At 51.0% G+C, this 22,673-nt stretch overlaps 1 protein-coding gene across 1 annotated transcript in view; it reads right to left on the reverse strand.

Annotated features, from left to right (window-relative positions):
• Positions 1–936: 936 nt before the first annotated feature.
• The window catches only part of LOC137167432 (perilipin-2-like), a 30,022-nt gene continuing 8,285 nt past the window's right edge, over positions 937–22,673 (reverse strand). Inside the window, exon 3 of the mRNA XM_067569589.1 lies at positions 937–2,021. Within this exon, the coding sequence (XP_067425690.1) occupies positions 1,641–2,021 (381 nt within the window). The 3' untranslated portion in view covers positions 937–1,640. The remainder of the gene's footprint in view (positions 2,022–22,673) is intronic.

Genomic DNA, 22,673 nt, shown 5'->3' on the forward strand with positions numbered 1-22,673 from the left:
CCAGTCCTGCAGTGCTCCTCTGCGACTGAAATGGGAACGAGGAGAGACCAGGACCTAAACCAACATGAAGGAGATTCTTTGAGACAGGTGCACCTGTTTAGATACAGTTCAAAGCGCCCCTCCCGTCCCCCACCCTTTACCTGTTCTTCAAACACGGACATGGAGAGTGAGCTGCAGGAGAACGGAAGTGATCTAGTGATTCCAACAGGGGGCTAAGAGACGTTCTGGGTTCCATTCCCCATGTTGGGGCAGGGAGCTCAGCCTCGTGGGTTCTATTCCCAGCTCTGTTTCTAACATGCCCTGTGATCTGTGCCTCAGTTTTCCTACCTGTAAAGTGGGGGAATAATACCCCGGGGTTTAACATGGTTTGAGACTTCTCAGGGAGCTGTGCCTGTCTGGGGGCTCGCAGGGGGTACGCAGTCCCGACTGCAGCGACTGGGACGGTGGGTTTATGTATTTACTTTTTACTCAACACGTGCACAGAAAGGGAAATGCGAGAGGGAGGGGAACCCAGCATCATAGCGAAAGTGAGCAAAGCTAATTCACGAGGGCCCTGGATCGAGGGAGCCTGTCCTGCTGCAGTGTCTTTGGAGGGGACGACTCATTCTTGTATGAGCCATAAAGGGTTCCACTAGGGCATCCTCCCTGTAACGCCTTCTCTTCTCCCTTCCTAACTTGTCTAACTCCCCCACTCCTCTCTCCCGCCTTACACACAGACTGGCCTTTCTTGGTGCAAGAGCCTTCTCCAACGCAGCTTCATTTCTCCAGGGCAGCCGTCCCGCATCTCTCTCCCTCGCGCCTCCCTGTAGATCCAGCCCCTCTCTGTTGTCTATTATTTAGCTTCCTAACTCCGTAAAGCCACTTAGGGTGCACAGCACATGGGGGGGACACAATAAAAAATTGAGGGCCCCCTTTTGCAAGCTCCTTCTGCGCGTTTGAAGCCAGCTCTGTGGCTGGCAGGACTGGGTGCTACAGTTGTGGGATATTAACTGAGGTTATCCTGTGGAACTCTCTGCTGCAGGATATTAACTGTTACCACGTGGAACTTCTTGCTACAGAACGATGTCTCAGGTTAATTTACAGAGCACCCTGCTGTAGGATATTATCTCAGCCTCCACAATTCTACTCCTGGTCTAGAGCTTCCCAGTGTAGAGGCGACAAAACATTTTCCCACAGACTGTTTTTCCACTGGGAAAAATTTAATTAGACAAAATCATAATGTCTTGTGGGAACGTGACAATTTCTTTGACATTTTCAAAGGGAAATTCTCAAGATGTTTCATTTCACCCTTATCATTTTGACTTTATAATATAATATTAACCTAGCTCTTATAGAGAACCTTTCATCCATAGATCTCTGAGAGAAGTGACCCAGCAGGCCACTGACAGAGCTCAGAACAATCGCAGGTCTCCTGAGTCTCACTCCAAAGTGCTAGCCCCCAGACCATTCTGCCTTCTTATATAATAGTTGAAATGATAAAGTCGAAATGAAACAATTTCAACAAGGTCAAAATGAATTATTTCATATTATTTCGTGTTGTGAAAATTTCTGTGGTTGTGACTTTCTGCCCCGATCCTGGGACAAAACGAATCCCGGAATGCCCCGCCGGACGCAAATTCCGGTTCCCAGCTCCTGGTGGTTCATTCGACTGTGGCAGAGAAGGGGTGATGTCCTGGCTCCACACTTCGATCAAGGCGAGAGCGGTCCCTGCCCTCCTGGAGCTGGATGGCCAGAGGGGGTGGAGACAGAGACTTCTTGGCAGGTGAATCCGGATTCAGGGTGGCTGGAAGACGTCTCCGGGCCGGTGATGAGGTGAATCTGTCGTCCCTGCCATCCTGGACGCTGTTCTTCACAGCCCGCTCGTCGCTAGCAGCTTTGCTGCTTGCAGATCCCAAGCTGGATCGCCTCCCCTGGGCTCGTCGGACAGAGATAGGGTCCTGGGGGAAGCTGGGCCGGGGGCCTGGGTCTGAGTCACCCATCTCGGTCAGAGCAACCAGAGCGCGGTGGAGTTGGCGTCTCAGCTGGATGGGAACAAGGAAGAAGAGCCGGGGGAGGTCATTAGTGGGGAATCGCACCCCCCCTTCCCCATCCCTCCGAACATCCTGATACGCGTCTATTTTCATCCCTGCTAATACCAGCCATTAACAGCTCTTATGTAAGACCCGGGCTGCACAGGGTCACTCCGCTCAGGAGGGATGTGATTAGAGAGCGCGGCTGGGAACAATTCCTTCTGGAAGCTGCTGCTATCAAACCACTCAGGCCCTGAACAAAGGCTGGCACAGGCAGCCTTACCTGTCCTGGTCCAACTAGGCCCCAGCTCCCCTCTGGCTGGTTCTGGACCATTCACTGGGGAGCTGCTGGCAATGGGGAGTTACTGGTACAAAACTCACAGCGGCCCTGGGGCTGAGAGAGGCAGACCGGGACCACAGCTGAGACAGAACTAGGCTGTAATGAGTGGAAAGGGGATTTCTCACAACGACTGCTGGATGCAGACAGACCCTGTGGTTCTCCAGCTCCTAGCCTGAGCTGCCATGGGTCATGCACAGGATCTGCCTAGAGGGACGTACACACGGGTACTGGGAGAGTTTACAAAGGGTTAACAGTCCGTCTGCAAGCTCAGCTAAATTTCCCCGGTGCTGCCATCAGCTAAGATTTTGATACTACATGAAGGCACTACCCCAGACGGCAACGTTCACCATTCACCACCCGAGCGGCTCTGTTTGAAAAGAAACATTTTCAGGGCTCAATCTGTGACGGGGCAGATGAGCTCCCGGGAACGCCACAGGTTTCACCTCGGTTAACAGCCTGCAGCCACGCGCTCTGGAGGTTCAGCTCAATGACTGGCCCACGGGCAGGACTTTAACAGGGGCTGAAGGCACCGAGCACTAGGGCTGGCCAAAAAAAGCAGAAATTTCCATCTCCTGGGAAATGCAGAGCTTTGAAATTTCGTTTTGTCCCATGTCCAAAAGCCAAAAGCCAAAATCTGGGAATTTTCCATGAAACAATCTCTTTAAAAATACTTTGTTTTAACCTTCTCGTTTCAATGGATGTGGTTATAATATAATAGTGGAAACATTTAGACTTTTATATTATATTATATGTAATATATATTTAATATAATGTAACAGAAAAGTCGCAACAATAGTCAAAACAAAACAGTCTGATCATTTCCAGTCTAAAATTTCAACAAAACTGATACGTTCCATGAAACCTCAGTTAATATCCTGCAGCAGTGAGTTCTGTTGGTTAACCTCCGTTAATATTCTGAAGCAGAGAGTCCCACAGGGTAACCTCAAGGAATTTCCACTGGAAAATTTTCCACCAGCTCTACCTCGCAGGGCTGGGCCCTGAGTTAGCACATTTGTTCCACTGCAGGGATGGCACGTCAAGGGATTATTCTGAGATCAAAGATAATTGCTTCTCCCTGCCATCTTCAGCTCCTCATTCACATCCCTGCGAACTGCATTGCAGCTCCAGCTCTAGGGGCAGAATCTAGTTAATTCTAGTTCATGATCTATTCTGAGGTTTCACAGTTGGGTTTCGGCTCCATGGAGGATGAAAACGAAACCTTAAAAAAGAAATTACAAAAAATCCTAGCCTGGTGGTTAGAGCACATGTTTGGGGTGTGGGGCATGTTTAAATCCATGCTCTCCCCGATTTGCATCTCCGTGGCTCCTGGTAGAGCTGCTGCATCAAACAATCACAACTCACATTCGATGGGGACCATATATCCCAAAAGAAATCTTTCCCGAGCCCCATCGTCTGGCCTTCAGATAGCCGCCCTTCCCCCAGCTCATCCTCACAAGCAAGCTCCCCACAGACCATGACATCCCACCTCAAGGCAGTACCAGACCCTCCCAGAAGAAGAGATGCAAAGTCTGCAGACATATCTCCATGGCTAGAACAATCAACAGTCCCCACGACCCACTTTCAACCCCCAGGAGTCCCACACATGCCTATTACAACAGGTGGCATAGCTCATCCAGTGTACCAAATGCCCCAGTTAACAGCGAGGTGGGTGAAACCAGACAATCATTACGCTCTCGAATGAACTCACATGGGAAAACGACGAAAGAGAAAAACACCCTATCACCTGTGGGCGACCACTTGTCCCAAAGCGATCGCTCCATACCCACCCTCTGTCCTCTTCCTCAAAGGAGACCTGCACAACTCTTCAAAAGACAAACCGGGGAGCTCACATTCCTAACTTTGCGAGATGCTAAATCACGGACTCAACAGAGCTCCTGGTTTTATGGCTCATCACAACAGTCTGTAACCCACAAACCCTCCGTTGGTCTATGACTGCGGCGGTGTTAATGGCCCACTTTATTTTGAATTCTTTGAATCTTATGCTTAAGAATCTGTTCCACCGTCTATTTAGCTGTGACACTCCGGGTCTGTCTACACTGCAGTGCAAGTGCAGGGTTAGTAGGACTCATATTAGCAAGAGGTTTGTTGCTAACACGAAGGCCTGAGTGTCTACGCTCATTTGTGACTCTGCGTTAGGAATTGTTGAACCCTAAGGAAACTGGGGCTCTGGTGTCTACACTGTGTTATGCAGGCACAAGTCCAACCACCATATCCCAGACTTCCTAGCCCCTTCTCAATATGTGCCCACTCCAGCCCTTTGTTTGTGATGCAGCGTGGGGAAAACTGGACTGTCCACCAAACTTGATTGTCCAGAGGATGAAGAACGTGGGCCAGCAGGATTATGGGATATTTTTGGCAGATTCCCAGAGCATAAATCCAATGCGGTTGCATCTATACTGCAAATCAATAGGGCTTGACTTGACTCAGGCTCAGAGCCTCCACCCCTGCGGGGGGAGTCCTGGGACTCTGTCCAAGCCCTGCATTAGCACGATTTGTGTGTAGACAGAAGCTTACACTGCAGTGTGGACATACCTTCCCCAGACCCAAAGAAGCACTCTGCGTAGTTCTAAAGCACTTCTCTCTCGCCAACTGAAGTTGGTCCAATCAAAAAATATTTCCTCCCCCACTTTGCCGCTCTTACAAATAATAAATAGCCCCAGGGCCATAGAGAGGGGCTGACGCTCTAGCACGGTGGTTCGGGCACTTGCGTTCAACCCCTTGCTCCGTCGCAGACAGTGAAGGGACCCAAACCTGGGTCTCCCACATGCACATCCTAACCAGCAGGCTGTTGTCTATTTCGGTGCGGATCTCTCTCTCTCTCTGACCAGAAACTCCATCCTGGACCAAGACACCTTTCCGGCAACACGTTCATCTAAGGCAATATATTGCTGCAAACTGTTCCCCCGAAACCGACCCGTTCCCCCGGCATGGCGTTTTTCAACAGGAAAAAGTTTTGTCTGCAATTTTTCACCCAGCTCTAGTTACAACCCTCCCGACCTCCACCCCCCACCCCAACCCAACCAGCTGTTTGGCTCAGGCCTTTGCGGAACGGGAGCTACTGACACTGGATCTCTCCACTGCCCTGCTGATGACAGACAGCAGTGAACTGCTGAGCCCCCCACTGGCCTGCCTGCCCGCTCCCCAACGACCCCTGGCTGCTTTACATCCTGCAGGCCTCACGCATGAGCTCACTGTCTTCCCAGAACGTATTTCCTAGCCCTGGTTTAGGGATGCAGCTTATGGGAGGCACCCGGCTGTCTGGAGAAGCCGGACGAGGCAAGCGTCTGGTATGTAACAGTGATTTTCAGCCGGGCCATGAGAATCGCTGCCCCTGGAGCAGGCTTATGGGCCATCTAGAGAGCTGTACCCCACCCCTGATAGTCAGATGCTAGCTCCCCCTACTCTAGCTAAAGCACATGCCCGGGCTAGGCTATATGTGCGGGAGCCTGGTGACTGGATAGAGCCCGGCAGCATGAAATTGGAGAGCCCTTCTCTTATGGTCCTAGGAGGGGCAATCCTTATTGATATAAGCACCTAATTCTTTTCTGAATCTCACTAAGCTCCATGGCACGGTGACACCCAGCAGCTGAGAGTCCCACAGGGTTAACCTCAAAATATCACATAGCAGAGAGTTCCACAGGCAAACCTCGCTAGTACATAGCAGCTGTGAGTCCCACAGGTTAACCTCATTAATATCCTGTAGCAGAGAGTTTCACAGGCAAATCAGACTAATATCCAGCACATTAAACCACATTAAAACTGCCAGTTAATCACAATAATATCCTGGAACAGAGAGTCCCACAGGCAAATCTCACTAATACACAGCAGCTGCGAGTCCCACAAGTTAACCAGACTAACATCCTAGAGTAGAGAGTTCCACTGGTGAACCACAATAAAACCCAGCAGCAGTGTGTCCTGCAAGTTAAACACAGTAATAACCCACTGTAACTGGTGGGTCTCAAAGCTCAGCTCAGACTTTGTTGGGTTTGTATTCTGTTTACAAGAAAAGCGTGAAATCCCTGGGATCAGAGAGTGGGAGCAAGATAGAAATCTGTGGGGCAGGGATAGTCTGTTTGTTCTATGTTTGTACTGCTCCTAGCACTGGGGCCCGAGGTGCTACCATCAGACAAATAATAATAAAACTAGGAGAAAATTGTGGATCTTGTGCGACTTCAGCCAATTTTGGGCCATCCAAACTGAATCTACTCAGCATTTTTGCATGTGATCCAGAACCAAAGACCAAATTGACAAAAGGATTTGCAAAATCCCCTAAGTGAGTTAGGTGCCTAACTCCCATTGACTCTCAGTAGGAGTTAGGTGCTTTACCTCCTTAGGCACCTTTGTAAATCTCACTAAATGCTCCTGTAGGTATCTAACTATCTTTGTAGATCTGCTCTCAGATCTAGAGGAGAGGTTTTGCTATTTTATTTAGGTCTGGTTCTTACACAGCCCACACCATTGTAGCATCTGAGTGCCTCTCAACCGACACAACTAACACGGGCTAATTGTGATTCTACCCAACAGGAAAATCATGAGAGGTTTTTTTTTTGTTTAAATCTGTTGTATGTATTCTATGGCCGCGGTGCTCTGTGCTTGTTATTAAAGGCAGGCCAAAGAGGCGCGCCTCACACTTGGAACAGACAGTAGTAGTGTCTGAGGCTCTGCAATTTTAATCCTGGCCCCAAAATTAAAGGGGTGGGTTAGGAGTTGAGGTTCTGACCCCAGCCTCTAACTAGAACCCTCGCCGTTCCTTCTCCAAACTGACACACAAGGCAAGGAGATGACAGCAATATTATTTTCAAGGACAAAAATGCTGAAGACCAAAACGTGGACAAAAAATTAGGCGATGGGAGAATTCGGGCCAGATTTTGATGTAGGGCGCCCCTTCTGGAGTCAATGGAGCTAGGAGCAGGGTCTGATCTCCATGATATTGATGTGAATCTGAAATCACTCTATAAAGAATCGTGGGCCGACTCTGATCCCAGTTACACCAGCGTAAGCCCAGAGTAACCCATACTGGAGTCAACGGCGTTAGGGCCAGATTCTCAGTTACGCTGATTTATACATCCCTGGAAGTCAAGAGATTCACTCTGGATTTACACTGGTGTAACCGAGATCAGAATCTGGCCTTCAGGCTCCTGGGAACAGAACATGCTTTAGCAAGACACATGAATCACACCCCAGTTGTCAATTTCCCACTTTGCTTGTTACACTTCAGGCACCCCCTTAATAGTCTGGGAGATGCAGCTGCGGCCCGGCTTGTTAACTCAAACAAGACGAACAAAATCGCTTTAGCACGTTGCTATTTCAGGATAATGGATGCTCCACTTACAAAGCAGAGAACGGGCCTGGGAAAGAGGAAGAGAAAGCACGTCTAGTTCTTCTTCCCTCGCGTTCACGCCTCTGTCACAGCTGAGTGAGGGCGGCACAGTACTGACTGTCCCGGGTGCCTTCGCGCCCCCAGCGCTTTGCCATTAGCACGGCCACGCCAGCGCATGGCACAGCCATGGTAGCCCCCAGCTGTCTCCCTCGCTCAGAGCAAGTGCAGTTCCCTCGAGGAGAGGGGTCTGGGGTGAGCCAGGGAGGGATCTGGCTAGAGTGAAGGCTGTGCCAGGGGAAAGTTTGTTCCTCGCAGGGCTCGGAATGAAGAGGACACGCCTGTTGCATCAAGTCCAGAGAGGTTAATAAGGCCCCAAGGTGCTTTGGAAGAGAGGAACGGGACCATTCGTCTTCTGATGGGCCCCACGTCCCATGGCTTCAAAGAGAGGCCAGCTGGAACTGATGCTCTCATGCGGCGGATACACGGAACCACAGGCGTTGCCAGCCTGGATCAGAGCCAGCGTCCACCTAGGCCAGCGTCCCGTCTCTGGCACTCACCACCAGCTGATGCTAGGGAAGGAGGTGGAAGGAATCCCGCACCACAGAAGCAGTTGCCGGAATGAAAGTCCTAGCTAGATCTTCGCTCTTTGCACAGCAGTAACCTCACGAGGGCCCAGCTGAGATTGGGGACCCATTGTGCCAGGCGCTGGCCAGAAATCCCTGTCCCAAAGAGCTTGCAATCTCCATAGACCAGATACACAAGGGAAGGACGATCCTCTCCAATTTACAGATGGGGAAACTGAGGCACGAAGCAATTTTTTTTTTTTTACATGACTTGCCCAAGGTCACACAGGGAGTCTGGGGCCAGGATTCGCACCCAGGCTCCTTGAGTCACAGTGCACCTGTTTTAACCACGAAACCACCCAGCCTATTTAAATCATCTGCCCTCAACTGGAGCTATCAGGGGCGAGCGGGGGCCCCGTAGCAGAAAACCGTGGCTGCCATCTGACACCCTCAGCCACTTGGATGCAGGGTCGCTTTAAAACCCCAACCTGGCCAGACTTCAGCTTTGCTTCATTAAGCAATGGGAGCCTGGGAGCTGGCGGGCAGGGATAGCAGCTGCCCTCACGCAGCACAAGTGTGTGTGTGTGTGTGTGTGTGTGTGTGAGCGAGTGTGAGGGGAACAAAGCGGATTAAGGGCTTTTTGACTCCAAGCCCTTTCAGGCGACGGCGAAACAGGGCAGAACATCCTGTGCGCTGAAGGCTCATGGGGGACCCCTGGCCCAGGAAGCTAATTAACCAGAGGGGAAATGAGACACACCGGGCCCCTTCCTGCTTCATTAATTTCTCACACGTTGGGCCTCCCGTGGGTATTGTTAGCACGCAGCCTCTGTCCCTGGGCCAGCTCCAGCTCTCTGCAGATCCCTATCCTGTTCTCTCACATCCCCACCATCCTTTTCATCGCCCTCCCCTGCCAGACGGAGCCACCGGCGAGCGCCACCGGCTCTGGATGGAAGCGTCCCTCTTGGGAACCCTGGATTATTCCGGGCCCTAGCACCTGGCAGCCCAACTCACAGACCAGCCCGTAGGCCTGCAGGCCATCGCACGCCGCTGCTCACAGCTAGAGGAGACAGGAGGCCTGCCAAGGGTGACGGGTGCCCAGACAGGACGAGCTCCCTCCCAACCCGTTTCTTCTCCCAGTTGGTTTTACCTGCGCAGCGTAGCCGGCCCTGCTGGCACGCATGGTGCCCAGATGCTTCCCTCTGCCCAGCTGGCAACACGGTGTCGACCAGCCAAAGCAAGGGCAGTTCTCCCACGCTCAAGCAGGCATGGAAAGGCTGGCAGGGGTAGCTCGACACGCAAGTGAAGGCGTGGCTGCAGCGTGAGGACGCCTGCCCGTGCCAGCTTTCATCCAGCAAGAGAAGGGGTGGTGGCACGAGCCAATGACAGCGTTTCAGGCCAGAAGTGACCACCGAAGTATCTAATATGAGCTGCACATCACAAACCACTAACCGACCCGTTCCCGCCCCAGTTACCCCGGCACTGAGCCCAACGACAGGAGTCCGACCTGCTGTGTGCCGCAGGCAGAGAATAGGAGGACCTGAGACACACAAACTGACAGGGCATCGATTAGGTGAATCCGCGTTGCAATGTCTTCACTGCGCTAGTCACCGGTGCTAGCTAGGTTACAAGGAGGCGGGTTTGCCTACCTGGGCGTCACACCCTGCCCTGCAGCGTAGATGCGCTTAGAGAAGATGCACTCCCGCACGCTGGCAAGTTTGGATCTGCATCCGGATCCGCTCTCAGCAGACCCTGGCCTCATTCTAACCAGCAGCCCACCCAAGGAAACGGGCCACTATGAACAAGAATTGCCCAGGCTTCTTGTTCAAGAGGCCTACAGGCAGCCTCTCTCCTCTGGGAAACAGTCATTAACGTTTTCCAGGAACAGAGACGTTCTGAAGCTGCCGGCTGATGAATCGAGTTACGTCTCGTTACGCAGCGCTCTCTCGCTGTAGATGCTGTGGCTCAGACCCCCGTCTGCTGTGCCCGTGTCCCCTGCTCTGTATCCAAAGCTTCCAGGAGCAGGCAAAGTCATCCTGACACCAGCACCCAGCAGTGGAAACCGCCCACTTCTGGATACTGGCTGCAGCTGGGGCTTGTCTGGCTGAAGTACTTGTCTGGCCTCCATCACAACAGTGTCTCAGCACCTCACCATCTTTAAGGTATTTAGCCTCACAACCCTGCTTCCCTGCCCCCCCCTCCCCCCCCATGACACAGAGCAGGGCTTTCAGGAGAGGAAGGATCGTCTAGTGGTTAAGGTGCTAGCCGTGGAGTTAGGAACCCTGAGTTCAAATCCTGGCGCTGCCACAAACTCTGTGACTTTGGTCAACTCACTTAACCGCTCTGTGCCTCAGTTTCCCTGCTGTACAATGGAGATAATAGCTCTCCCAGGGTGTCGTGAAGATTAATACGTTCAAGAATGCGAGGTGCTCACAGACACTCCTGTGGTGAGGCCAGAGAAGTACCACTGAAGGAGAGACAGTATCCCATAGTACATAGTGGGAAACTGTGGCACAAAGCAACTAAAATCACCCAGGGAGTAGCCAGCAGAGCAGAGAATTGAACCCACATCTTCAGCGTCCCCCCGGTCAACACCTTAAGATGCCGGCTATGTGCTGCCCACTCTCTGCTGCCTGAATTTCTATGACCAACCCGTTAAACCCAATCTGACTCCAATTTCAGCAAGAGGACATGGACCACATGACGACAGACCAAGCTCAAGGACATTCAGTTTCCCTAACGAGATGAAAAGGATCTTCACTTCCCCTACCTACAACCAGCCTGTTCCTGGAATAAGCACCAGGAGGAGAGACGACCCTGAGTCACTGGAACGATTGACTCATTAGCATCATTCCTCAGGGCGCCGAAGACTGCCAGCCTGGGCCTCCATCTGACTCACGCGCGGGAAGCCTTTGGTCACCTGGAAGACGCTGTTACCATCAGCTTTCCACCCTGTCCTCCCCGCATTTCGGAACAGGAGGAGACCTGAGATTCTCTCAGACTCAGGAGAAGTTGGTGGACGTAGGAATCGCTAGACTGGGTCAGAACTGTGGTCCATTGAGCCCTGTTTCTGAGCGTGGCCAGCCCCAGCTGATTCTGACGAAGGTGCCAGAACCCTGCAGAGATGAGAGAACCTGCTTATCGGGGACATTTCTTCCTGACCCCATCAGGGGCCAGGTTTACAGCCTAGCACGAGGTTATCTTTCTTAAGTTCTTACATGGCCCCATTATCCAGAATATCTGAGTGTCTCACAACCTTCAGTGCATTTACCCTCACAACACCCTCTGTGGGGCAAGGCAGGGCTATTATCCCCCTTGACATATGGGGAAACTGAGGCACAGAGAGATGAAGACCCAGATCCTTAACTGGAGTTAAAAGCCTAAACATTAAGGGGCTTGCCCAAGGTCACACAGAGAGTCAGTAGCAGAGCAGGCAATTGATCTTGGCCCCCCAGTATCAGGCTAGCACCCTAGCCCCTGTATTATCCATGAGCAACCACAGATGCCAGTGAAGTTTATCTAGTTATAAGCTTGTCCTGTCACCATGATATCTGAGCACCTCCCAAACATTAATGCGTTTAGCCTCACAACTGACCCAGGAGGTAGGGAAGTACCATCCTTCCCATTTCACAGATAGGGAAACTGAGGCACAGAGCAATTAACTCTCTTGCCCAAGGTCATGCAGGGAACTACACCCAGGTCTCCTGAGTCTCAGTCCCGTGCTCTATTCACTAGATCACGCTGCCGGCACTATTGTTACTAGGAAACTGCTTCGAAGTTAACGGACCTCCAGGTTGCGGATCTTTAACAGCAGCAGAGTGAGGTGGGGAATTTCCTTTGCAGGGGGTGTGGGGGATAATACTACGCTAGCATCAGCAGCTCTCCCAGCGTCTGAGCCAGGTCGGACTGTGTGTCCGGAATGTGAGATCCACCTGCGGAGACAGAGCATTTTGGGGGGCCCGCTGTTAAAATCTCAGCCTGCCTCCAGCCTTACTGGCAGAACCACCCCTCATGCCAGAGGATCTGCTGGAGGCAGGTGGGACAGATATTCAGCCCCATGCAGCATGGTGGGGAACCACTGCATTAAATGTAGGACCAGTTTATGTCTGATTGTGTTCTGCTCCATGCGGGAAGGTTCCCACAGCTCCTCCAGCAACTAAACTGGGTTTTTCAAAGGCTAGGAAACCAAGAAAGGGTCTTGGCTAGAGAAGGATGAGCTTGAACTGACGGGTGGTCTCCCTTTGAATTCAAGGACCTGGGGTCCTCGGGGAGCACGGAGTGGGGATACAGGGCAGATGCCCTAGACAGGAGACACAGCAGCAGCCCCAGAGGAATTGCTCCTCAGACACACGGCTCCTGTCACTTCAGCTCTGGCAAGATTTACACCGAGCAGTGGGATAATACGATTAGCGGGAACTGCTGAAAACAGAGAGGCCTTTGCTTCCTTAATGATCCCACTATGCCAGGAAGGTAGCTGAGATCAGCAGCTCATGCCCTGCTGTTCAACAGAGGGCCAGGCTAATAATAAATAGCACATCACAGGCAAAGATGTCGGCGCAGGTTAGGTAAGACGGTGGGGGAGGAGAATAATAATGAATTTTTATAAGAGCTAGAGCGCAAAGCATTTTGCAAAGAGGGGTGTCATAGCCCCACTGATGATGGGGAAACTGAGGCACAGGGCGGGACTCGCCCCAAGATCCCAGGGCAGGAATAGAACCCAGGAGCCTGGAGTCTCAATATTTGCTCTCTCCACAAGGTAATGCTGCCTTCCCAGGCGGGGAAAGGGCAAGCCTGGCGCTGGCAGAGCTCACGGCAGCATGCTAAAAGTAGCCATGTAGACGCTGTGGCTTGGGCGAGCTCTCAAGCCTGGGTGGGGGGGTCTTGAGCCATGACATCAAGGCAAGGTCTAGGCAGGTCCCAGAGGCACTGGAGACGTGCTCTGTAAGAACTAGGCCCTATTAACATTGACTTAAATGCACGCATGCCCTTAAATGCTGTGCAGAATAAAGATGCCATCCCCGAGCTCCCAGCAGCTCCCACTGTGACGGCAAGAAGCAGATTTTCCAAAGAGTTGAGTGCCAAGGGCTTCAGAAAAGCGACACAGGCAGGAGTGGCTTGGGACAAATCTCCTTTGACAATCTGGTCCCTTTGCAAAATCAGGCTCTAGGGCCACGGCCAACTAGCTACTCCAAGGCCTTGCCCACAACTGGGATCTGGGGCGGCAAACCGCCTCGTGCAGACACAGTTTGCACAGGTGCAAGGTGGTTTTGCCCCAGTGCAGCTTCACGCTAGGGTTTTGCACGGGTGGCTAAAAGCCTCGTCCAGACAAGGCCCCCCGGTTTTCTCTAACGTCGCTCGCCGTAGTATGCGAGTATTCCTGGTAACCATGCCTGGCACAGTGGCTCTGTCTCTCTCTGTCTCCCCATACTCAAAACTCTGGCACCTGGACAACCCAAATGAGACTCTCCCAAGCCTGCTGGGTGGCGGGGGTTTTCCCAGGAGCCGTCTCCTTAGCCCTCATTTGGAGGCTAACTCCTGCTCCCTCACTCCCTGAAGATCAATGGGAGTTTTGTAGGATCAGGCCCCACAGCCTTTTCCACCCCCAAAAAACCTGGGAAGGTTGAGATGCAACCAGAACAAACGCTGCCCCCGTCGTCACCTGCCCGGAAGCAGAGGATGCATCTGGTCGACCACCCACTTCCTTTCCAATATCCCCTTCCCTTCGCTTTTACGCAGGGAGGGCTCACTCCTGCAGGGCTCATCTCTGGCTGTAACAAACAAGTCATTTCCTTGTGCCATCCACTGCCTGATTCTCTCACAGGGATTCAGAGCATGGCAGGAAGCCAGGCGCAGCTGACTCCCGAGAGATCAGACCTGTAACCTGCCCCTGCCCCGGCCCCCCTCCCCAACACTCACACCCACACTCACACACCCCCTTGGGATGCACTCCCATTGCCATCTCTTAGCCAGCTGATGGAACAAATTGGTGGCTACTTAGGGGCTTCACATCAGGCACTGTGCCATTTCCCGTGGCTGTTCAGAACTCCATGGCACGTGGATAAATATAACTCAAGCGCTCCTAATCCAAAAGCACAGGCTTCTGCCATCTGTAAGATGGGAACACAGGGCCTATGACACCCACAGGATGTTATGATCACTAGGCTATGCTTCCTCTCAGTTCCAGGCTTCTGCTGTCTGAGCCATGGGAGAGTCTCCACTAGCTTTTAGTGGTATACGGCCTATGACACACAGACCATATGACCACTAGGTTTCCACAGTTCCAAAGTGACATTCTTTTGTGTACATCTCTCTCTTTCCATATCTGGTGGGGATTTTTTGTTCTGACAACAGCTGATGTGCTTTACTTATTCACTTTGCCTATGCAATGCAGAATTGGGGCGGGGGAGGGGGGCACAGATGGATTTAAAGATGTCTTGCAAAAGGTTGCAATGGAGCTAGTTGCTAAACGGGTTAGCCAGCAAACCATGAGTGCAGTATAAAGATTAGACAGGCCTTGTCTACATGCAAGAAGTTACACTGGTTTAACTTAAACCAGTTTAAAAAGACTGAGTTAACCTGGCACGAATTCCCATGTGGATGCTCTTAATTCAGTTTAGGAACAGGTGTAAGCTAAACCGAAGCAGCTCTTAATCAACAAACTAAACCAAAATAAACCAGTTTCAATCCAACATAAGAGCCTGCACCCAAGGGTTAAGAAAATGAAATTAAAATCACTCTTTTAGATAAACCAGTGCCACTCTCTTGTGTGGACACCTTTCGATGCGTGAGATGAATCCTAGCAGGCAAGCTGAAAAGCAGAGGTGGCTGGATTGAACAGATGAGCCAGTGATCAGCAGAATAAAGCTGGCGAAGGAGGTTCGCATGCCCAGCTTCCTCCAGCCACTTCATAGGTTTCTGATGATGCCATTGATTCCCCCTATTTGAAAACTCCCATTTGAACATTCGTTACTTTGCCCCTCCCCCCTCCGCGGCCCGGTTATTCCCAGCTCACAGGACGCGTCCCAGCATCCTGCAAGTTCCCAGTGCAGATTCTTTTGTCCTTTAAAAGAACGACCCAGTGTTGCCTGACACTGCCTGCCCAGCGAGCAGCTCTTAGCTGCCCTCTCTCTGCTGCACTCCATCCCCCTGCGATTATAGGACGGCCAAACTGAATTGCCTGGCCTGACGTGGCCTCCAGAGAAAGCCTAGACTAGATCCATTTCCTCTGATCGGCTCTCTTGCCTGGTGGCGTGTTTGTGACTTCTTTATTCAATCCCTCATTTTATTCTCCTTTCTCCCCCCTTCTCTCTTCCCTGCCCAGATGCTCTGCTGTAAGCGAGGGCCGACCGCCCATGGCTTTCGTTCCAGGTAGTGGCCTGTCATTGCAGCCCTTTGCCAGCCTCACTCACCACTACCCACCCCTTCCGTAAACCGCGCTTATTTCTACAGAGCGAGCCTGCAAAATTCCATTCAATCCACTGTCTGTGGGGCCGAAACGGCTCTGCAATCATTAGCCAGCTACAGTTCTCCTGCCTCCCCAGCCGCTGCCATCTCAAGTGGCACTCATTAACTCAGCCTGGTAAATAAAGCCCAGGGAAGCAACTGGCATGGAACTGTCTCACTCCCCCGTCCCTAGCCTAACTTTCAGTGCCGGGACTTGGTGTATGTGCGATGTTGCCCTCTAGAGGTTGGGCTTCCATAGACTAGAATTGGCACCACAGAGGATAACAGGCATATTACTAGCGCCAGCAAGGGGAGCGCTTCCTTACTTTTAAACGGCAGACAGCCACGTGTAAGGAGCAAGGTTCTAGCCCTGGTTCCACGGGACTGTGGGTCTGGGAGCTGCAAAGCAACGGGCATTACAGGCTCCAGCACCAGGTTTGGGTTCGGGTAACATCTACAGGGCAGAAGAGGAGGCACCTTAATATCAGGTTGCATGGCAGCTCCTGCCTGGCTTCTCCCAACCCTCCTTTATTAGGAGCAGGAGGAGCAGCCCTGTATTTTTCCAGAGCATGAAACCTGAGTATTTGCATTTCCATCCCTCACGGGTGGGTCAATAATTAACCGCAAGGAACCCAGCCAAGAACCCCCAGCAGGGTGGTTTTAATCTGGAGTAGGCAGCTAATAGTACAAGGGGTGTTTTTTTTAAATACTTGCCTTGGATTTCACAAAAGGCATTTCAATTCTCTCCCCTGCTGGGTTTACTGCCCCTGCCTGGTGAGATGAGTCAGCTGGAGTCCCACATTCCCTACAGAGCCCTGCTGGCCTTGCTAAGCACCTCCCTTAAAAACAGTCTCATTGGGGGGGGGGCTCTATACTTATTCCATCTCAGTGACTCGTGCAGCAAACTGGTTCTGCTTAGAATCAAGAGCTGATTCTGGAAGGGTGGGCAGGTGCAAACTCCAGCTGGGATCTGGGAAGGTAAAAAATGAAAACTGCTCTTTGGCTCTTGCAACAGCAGCATGAAACAAGAGCGCCAGCAAGTGGGATTTCAGCTAGCAAAGATACAGATGATGCGCGAGCAAGAATGGAATTTAGCTCATTTGATTTGGGCTTCTGTCTCAGGCTCATAGCAGCAAAATCTCATGTGTTTCACTTAAAGGGAACAGGGCTGTACTCAAGCCAGCAAAAAGCAGCTACGTTAAATGAAACGGCTCTGTATTTGTACAGGGCCGTATTCTGATCCTAGTGATACCAGGGTGAATCTGGACTAACCATTATTAAAACACATGCTGCAACAACCACCACAAAGCAATGGATTGCCTTCATCGCACAGCACTTTCTAAGCTAGATAAAGGATATCCTATCTCAGAAGGGGGGGATGAATCTTATGTGTAAAAATAGTCTGGTGGACAAGGCGCTGCACTGGGACGCAGGAGGCCACGGTCCAATTCCTAGAGCTGCAACTGACGCCCATGTGACCTTCGGCAAGTCACTTCATCATTGCGTGCCTCCGTTTCCTCCAAAGTACCTAAGCAGGCAGAAGGTATCCGATACTAAGGGGCTCTTTGATTCAGCAGACAAAGACAGCCGAAGAGCCAACAGCTAGAAGCTGAAGCTAGGCAGGTTCAAAGTAGAAACAAGGCACACCTTGTTAGTCATTAATCACTGGGACAGCTTCTCTAGGAGTGCTAAACTCTCCATCAGTTGAAGTCTTTAAACCAAGACTGGGTATCTCTTGGTAAACAATATGCTCTAGTCCAACCACGCACTATTGGGCTCAATACAGGGATAACTGGGTGGGATTCTCCAGCCTGCATCATGCAGGAGATCAGATCAAATGATCGTATTGGTCCTTTCTGGCCTTTAAAAAAACACCCTATGGATCTGTAAAACAGGGACGGGGTGGGACGCGGTTTTGTCGAAATCTAGACATTTCACTGGATTTCAATGAATGTTGTTGACAGGCAATTCTCTCTCTCTCTCATTCTGTGTGTCTCTTGTCTCTTCAGATTGTCAGTTCTTTGAGGACTGTCTCTCACACTGTGTACGTGCAGCACCAAGCACAATGGGACCTAGATCGCAATTGGCGTCATACAGGGAGTCTGTCTTTAGAGTTCTCTGTGCTGCTGTAATACTAATGAATAGTAATCACTGCGTGATTCTGGGATTACAAGCTGGATATCAGTGAGAAGAGCTTTCAAATCCTCTCATTTCAGGGCATAAACTGATCTATATTTTCCATAGGCAACCATGCAACCTTCACGCCAAATGACTTATTTTAGACTGAGAGCTAAGGAAGAAAGAACCAAAATAAAGTCCCTATCCCCTTCCCCCACTCCCATAACTGCTAGACTCCGCCTCCCAAAATGGCTGCCTGTTTCTGCAAGCTGGCAAGGTGTAGAGACTTAAAGGAGCAGGAACAGAAAATGAAATTGCACCAGGTACACACTCATCGCATGGGTTGGGGAGGCAGCCAAAGAAATCTCTCCCCATCACACAGTATTGCACAGAAAGGGCCACCCCGATCAGACCAATGGTCCATCTAGGCCACAGGCCGTCTCAGGCAGTGGCCAGAACCAGCTGTTTCAGAGGAAAGTGCATTTTGGAAGTGGGGCTATAAATCAAATACTCCCAGCTGTCAGAGACAGACCATTGGAGTAGATGGGCCATCAACTGCTCCACTCCTGCAGTTCTTAGGAGCTGCATATTTCATTCTCAGCTTATAAATTATTTTAACACAGAAAGGAGACACTGGAGAAATAACTCCTGGCTGCCTGGAAGGAGAAATAGCTTAGCTTCATCAAAGTCACCTTCATTTATGAGCAAATTTTCAAGAAGGTAACAAGCTCTTTCCCCAAATGCCAGCTACGTCAGTCTTAACACGGGAGCAGATGGGAATCCAGGACTCAGAGATGCCATGGGGAAGAGGAGACCTGCCTACAAAAGGAGCAGGGAATTAAAGGCTTCAAGTATCCCAAGAGATAGGACCAGGACAAAGTGCCTCCCTCCTATAGCCTCTGGCGTGCAGTAGGATTCAGTCCCCAGGGCCTTGCTTAGTTTTGCATAGAGCTGGTTGGAAAATTTTCAACAGAGCAGTTTTCTATAGAAAATGCTGTTTTGTTGAAATCTAAACATTTCCCTGGATTTTGATTAATTTTGTTGACAGGCAAAAGTTGAAATGTTTCATTAGGGTCATTTTGATTCATTTGCATTTCCATATTCTATTACTACTAATTATAATACAAGTATAGTGCATGCTCTTTACTTTTGTTATGTTTAAGATGATGTTTAGGCTAGGTAATATTTTAATGCAATAGGAAGTGAGAACTGAAATGACACCGGTGAAAGGAAACGTTCCAGAATCAACGTTTGTCAGAATTTTTGTTTTGTGAAGAATTCCTCCGTTGCTGCTTTTTGTTCTGGATGGAAATGGATTTTTCCCTCCCCAACTGTTGGACTGCCCCATGGAAAGGCAACTCTCGTTCCTGACCAGCGCTAGTTTCCCAGACTTGCTTTAAAGCTTCGAGCCATACTTCTTCACCAGCATCCCAGGTAAGGAGTTATTCCAGAAATGCCTCAAGATCGGCAGCATTGCACCTGCTTAATCATCTGGAGAGGCTTTATCTCCCTCATCAACCTCCCTTCGGCATTGCTACAGCCTGACGTCGGCAAGGTGGGGGAGCGGGGCATTGCTTCGTGTTGTATCTCCACCTGAGTGGCTACTGACAGAAGGGAAGGGGGCTGGATGGGACTCAGTGAAAGCAAGCCGCAGCCTCGAGGACCTTTTGTGCCCTCCCTGCCCTGTCATCAGTTGTTTTGCTTTGCAGGGGTCTCATCAGTAAGACAGCTAAACAAACACCGTTGCATGTGAACAGCAGTGGAGACTGATGCTGTTTTTCTTAGCAACGCTATACCAGCAGTCCAGTGCCAGCTCGGCCCTTATTAGCAACCCTACAATAACTACCCAACAACTGCACCCCAGCTCCCGTGAGCAGCCTACAAAAACAGTCCCCTGTGTGCAGCCCAGCTCTCCTGAGCAACCCTGCAGAAACAATCTGCTGCATGCCTCCCAGCCCAGCGCTGACTGGCAACCCTACAACAACAAACCAGGGCACGCAGCCCAGCCCCCACTAGGAAAACGACACTAACACAGCTGCAGTGGTTTCACTGCTCTGGGACCGGAGCTAGGTAGATTAAGGCCTTGTCTACACTAGAAAGTTTTGTTGACGCACGTTACAGCGATGATCAACAAGCGGTCAGGACATGCATTGTGGGACACCTGGAGCCCATTTACTGCGACAGAACCAAGCGCGGTGTCTACACGGCCACTTTGCTGCTAAAAGTTTGGCGCAAAAAGCTCTACGCCTCTCATCGAGGTGGTTTGATTTTGTCGCAAAATCAGGGGAGTCGGGTTGGCCGGGGGCGGGGAGATCGCAGTGTGTGCACCACCACTGTTTTGGCGCAAAAAGCTGAACCTTGGTCAACAAAAGTCTCTTGTGTAGACCAGGCCTAAAACCAGCTCGCGTATGTCATACCCCGCGATTGCCGTCTAGCCATGCCCCGATCACTCTGTGTAGGTGGTGTGAAGACAAGGCAGAGCAATGGGTCTCAAACCCCCACCCCCATGCATCAAACTTTATGGGGGTAGGTGAGCCTTCCCAGGCACTCATGGGGTCGCAATGCAGTTCCTCAAATTTGGGGCAGCTGCCCCTCTGTCCTGCCGGAGGGGTGGCCAGGCTGAAATTTGAGTGCGTGGCATTTGCGACCTGGAGCCTGGGCTCACGACGCCCACTAGCGCTCTTCAACGCTGAAACTGAGAAACAACTTCTCCCCCCCACGCCAACAGCTTTGGGGATATTAACGTCTGTGGTTCGTTAAAGGTTTCCGGTAGCCCTTGCAGAGTTAGACAGCTGACTGAAAGGCCTGATTGATGGGAATCAATGTATTAATGACCCTAGAACCATCTAGATTACGCTGGAAAGTCCCATGTCGGGAGGGATGATGGTGCAATGCTAACAACAACAAAAATAGATTGGGGGGGGGGAGTGGGCGTGATTCAAAAAAGGCTGAGAACCCCAGGCTTTATAGCATGAATCACTGAAACGCCCCCAACTTTACAGCCTTCCCTCCCTCCTCCGGGTTAAGAGCACTCAGGCAGTTCACAGAGAACCCGAAGCAAACACGTTTATTTACCAGCCTCGGGAAGCAGGAAACAAAATTAAAATATTCCCCCCTGCTGAAGTGGGCATCCGGTTTGCTCAGCAGGCAGGTTCCTGACCATGGGGCAGCCTTGACCTGGACATTCCTCACATTCCTTGGCCCAGGCAGTTGGGCGCAGGTGGAAAGGGCACATTACACCGCTGACCCCACGAGGCTGACTTGGCCTAGGGACGTCTCTGCTGCGCAGTACAGGAGTTACAGGCACCAGAGCAGTGAGGGAGGCTGGCCCAGTGTTAGGACCCTCGCTTAGGACTCTGAAGACACGAGTTCAATGCCTTCCTCTGCCACAAATGCCTTGTGTGGCTTTTGCCGGGTCTCCCTGGGCCTCAGTTTCCCCGTCTGTAAAATGGGGCTAATAGCCCTGCCTTACAGGGGGGTTGTAAAATGCATTAAAGATGGCAAAGTGCTGAGATCCTGGGACCCTATAAGTACCTGACAGACTGTTGGTTAAGAACAAATAGATTAAAACCATAAGATTTAAAAAAAAAAAAAAAAACCCAACCCAAAATTTTCAAAAATGCCCAGTGATTTTGGGTGCCTCTGTTTTTGGATATCCCACTCTGAGATGCCTTATAAGGGGCCTGATTTCCAGAGGATGAGCACTCGGCACCAGCTAACAAATCAAGCCCCTTTAAAGTGTCTCCCCAAATCACTGGTTACTTTTGCAAATCTTGGCCTGTATCTAGACAGACGATTTCGCTCGCTGCTGAAATTGCGGCCACCTCTGGGGTGGAGCACAGCAGCTCTTTCAACAATCACATGGCAACCATACGGAGCTGGATTCTGCTTATCTTGTGAAATCCAAGAGGCTCTCCAGCCCAAGGAGAGGCTGATTTTCAAGCATTATTTAAAAAAATTAAAATCTTTTCCGTGGGAAGATGCTAAACCCTCATATCCAGCGATGACAGCACAAGCTAAGTGAGGTAGCCACATCACTCCATATTTGACACAATAATTCTCCGGTCCTAAGAACAACTGACCTTTCTCTGGAAACGGCAACCCCATTACACAATCGTCTAAGGCATTGCTGCAGCGCTCACGGCCACGTGTTATGGGTAGGCTCTGTGATTTCAGATGCTATCGAATGACACGGCTGGCATCATTTCCCAGTCGGCAAGCTCCAAGACAATGCAGCGTTTGGAACACAATGAGCCCAATTCCTACCTGGCATAATCATGCTAAAAGTAATGGGTGGCCTGAGTCTGGGCTTTACAGCGGTTCAACGCTGACTTCAGTGAAGTTATTCCTGACTTACAGGAGGGCGTGAAAGGAGAATGAAGCTGGTGCGTCTAGTGATTACAGCAGCTCAGCTGGGAGTCAGGACTCATGGGTGCTACCTCTGTCACTGGCAGTGACCTCCCCAGTCTGCCTGTCTGTAAAATGGGGGTAACACCTGCTTTGGGGGAGAGGGTTGTGATCAACTCTGCTCAAAAATGACAGGCTGAAAACCAGGCCAGCCCAGCTCCCCGGTTGCTGTGAAGCGGCCCAGCTCCACTGATGTCAAAGGGCCAGATCCACAGTTGGTGTGAACCGTCTGTCGCTCCACTCCTGTGCTATTTATGTGATTTGTGCCATCTGAGGCCCGGCCATATAAGGATCTTGATCTGTGGGGGGCTCGCTGCTTTGGTAAAACGCCTTTGAGAATTAATATCATAGCTGCCTCAAGACGCAGCTGTGCTAAACAGCTCAGCACAAGGGCAGCTCTTTTCATTGCTCTGAAGACACGTGTCAATTTCTCTTCCCTGCCGGCTTTAATGGCG

This window comes from Emydura macquarii, unplaced genomic scaffold (genome assembly GCF_026122565.2).
Source record: "Emydura macquarii macquarii isolate MOO-44397 ecotype Brisbane River unplaced genomic scaffold, CSIRO-AGI_Emac_v2 contig_2924, whole genome shotgun sequence".
NCBI classification, from domain to species: domain Eukaryota; kingdom Metazoa; phylum Chordata; order Testudines; family Chelidae; genus Emydura; species Emydura macquarii.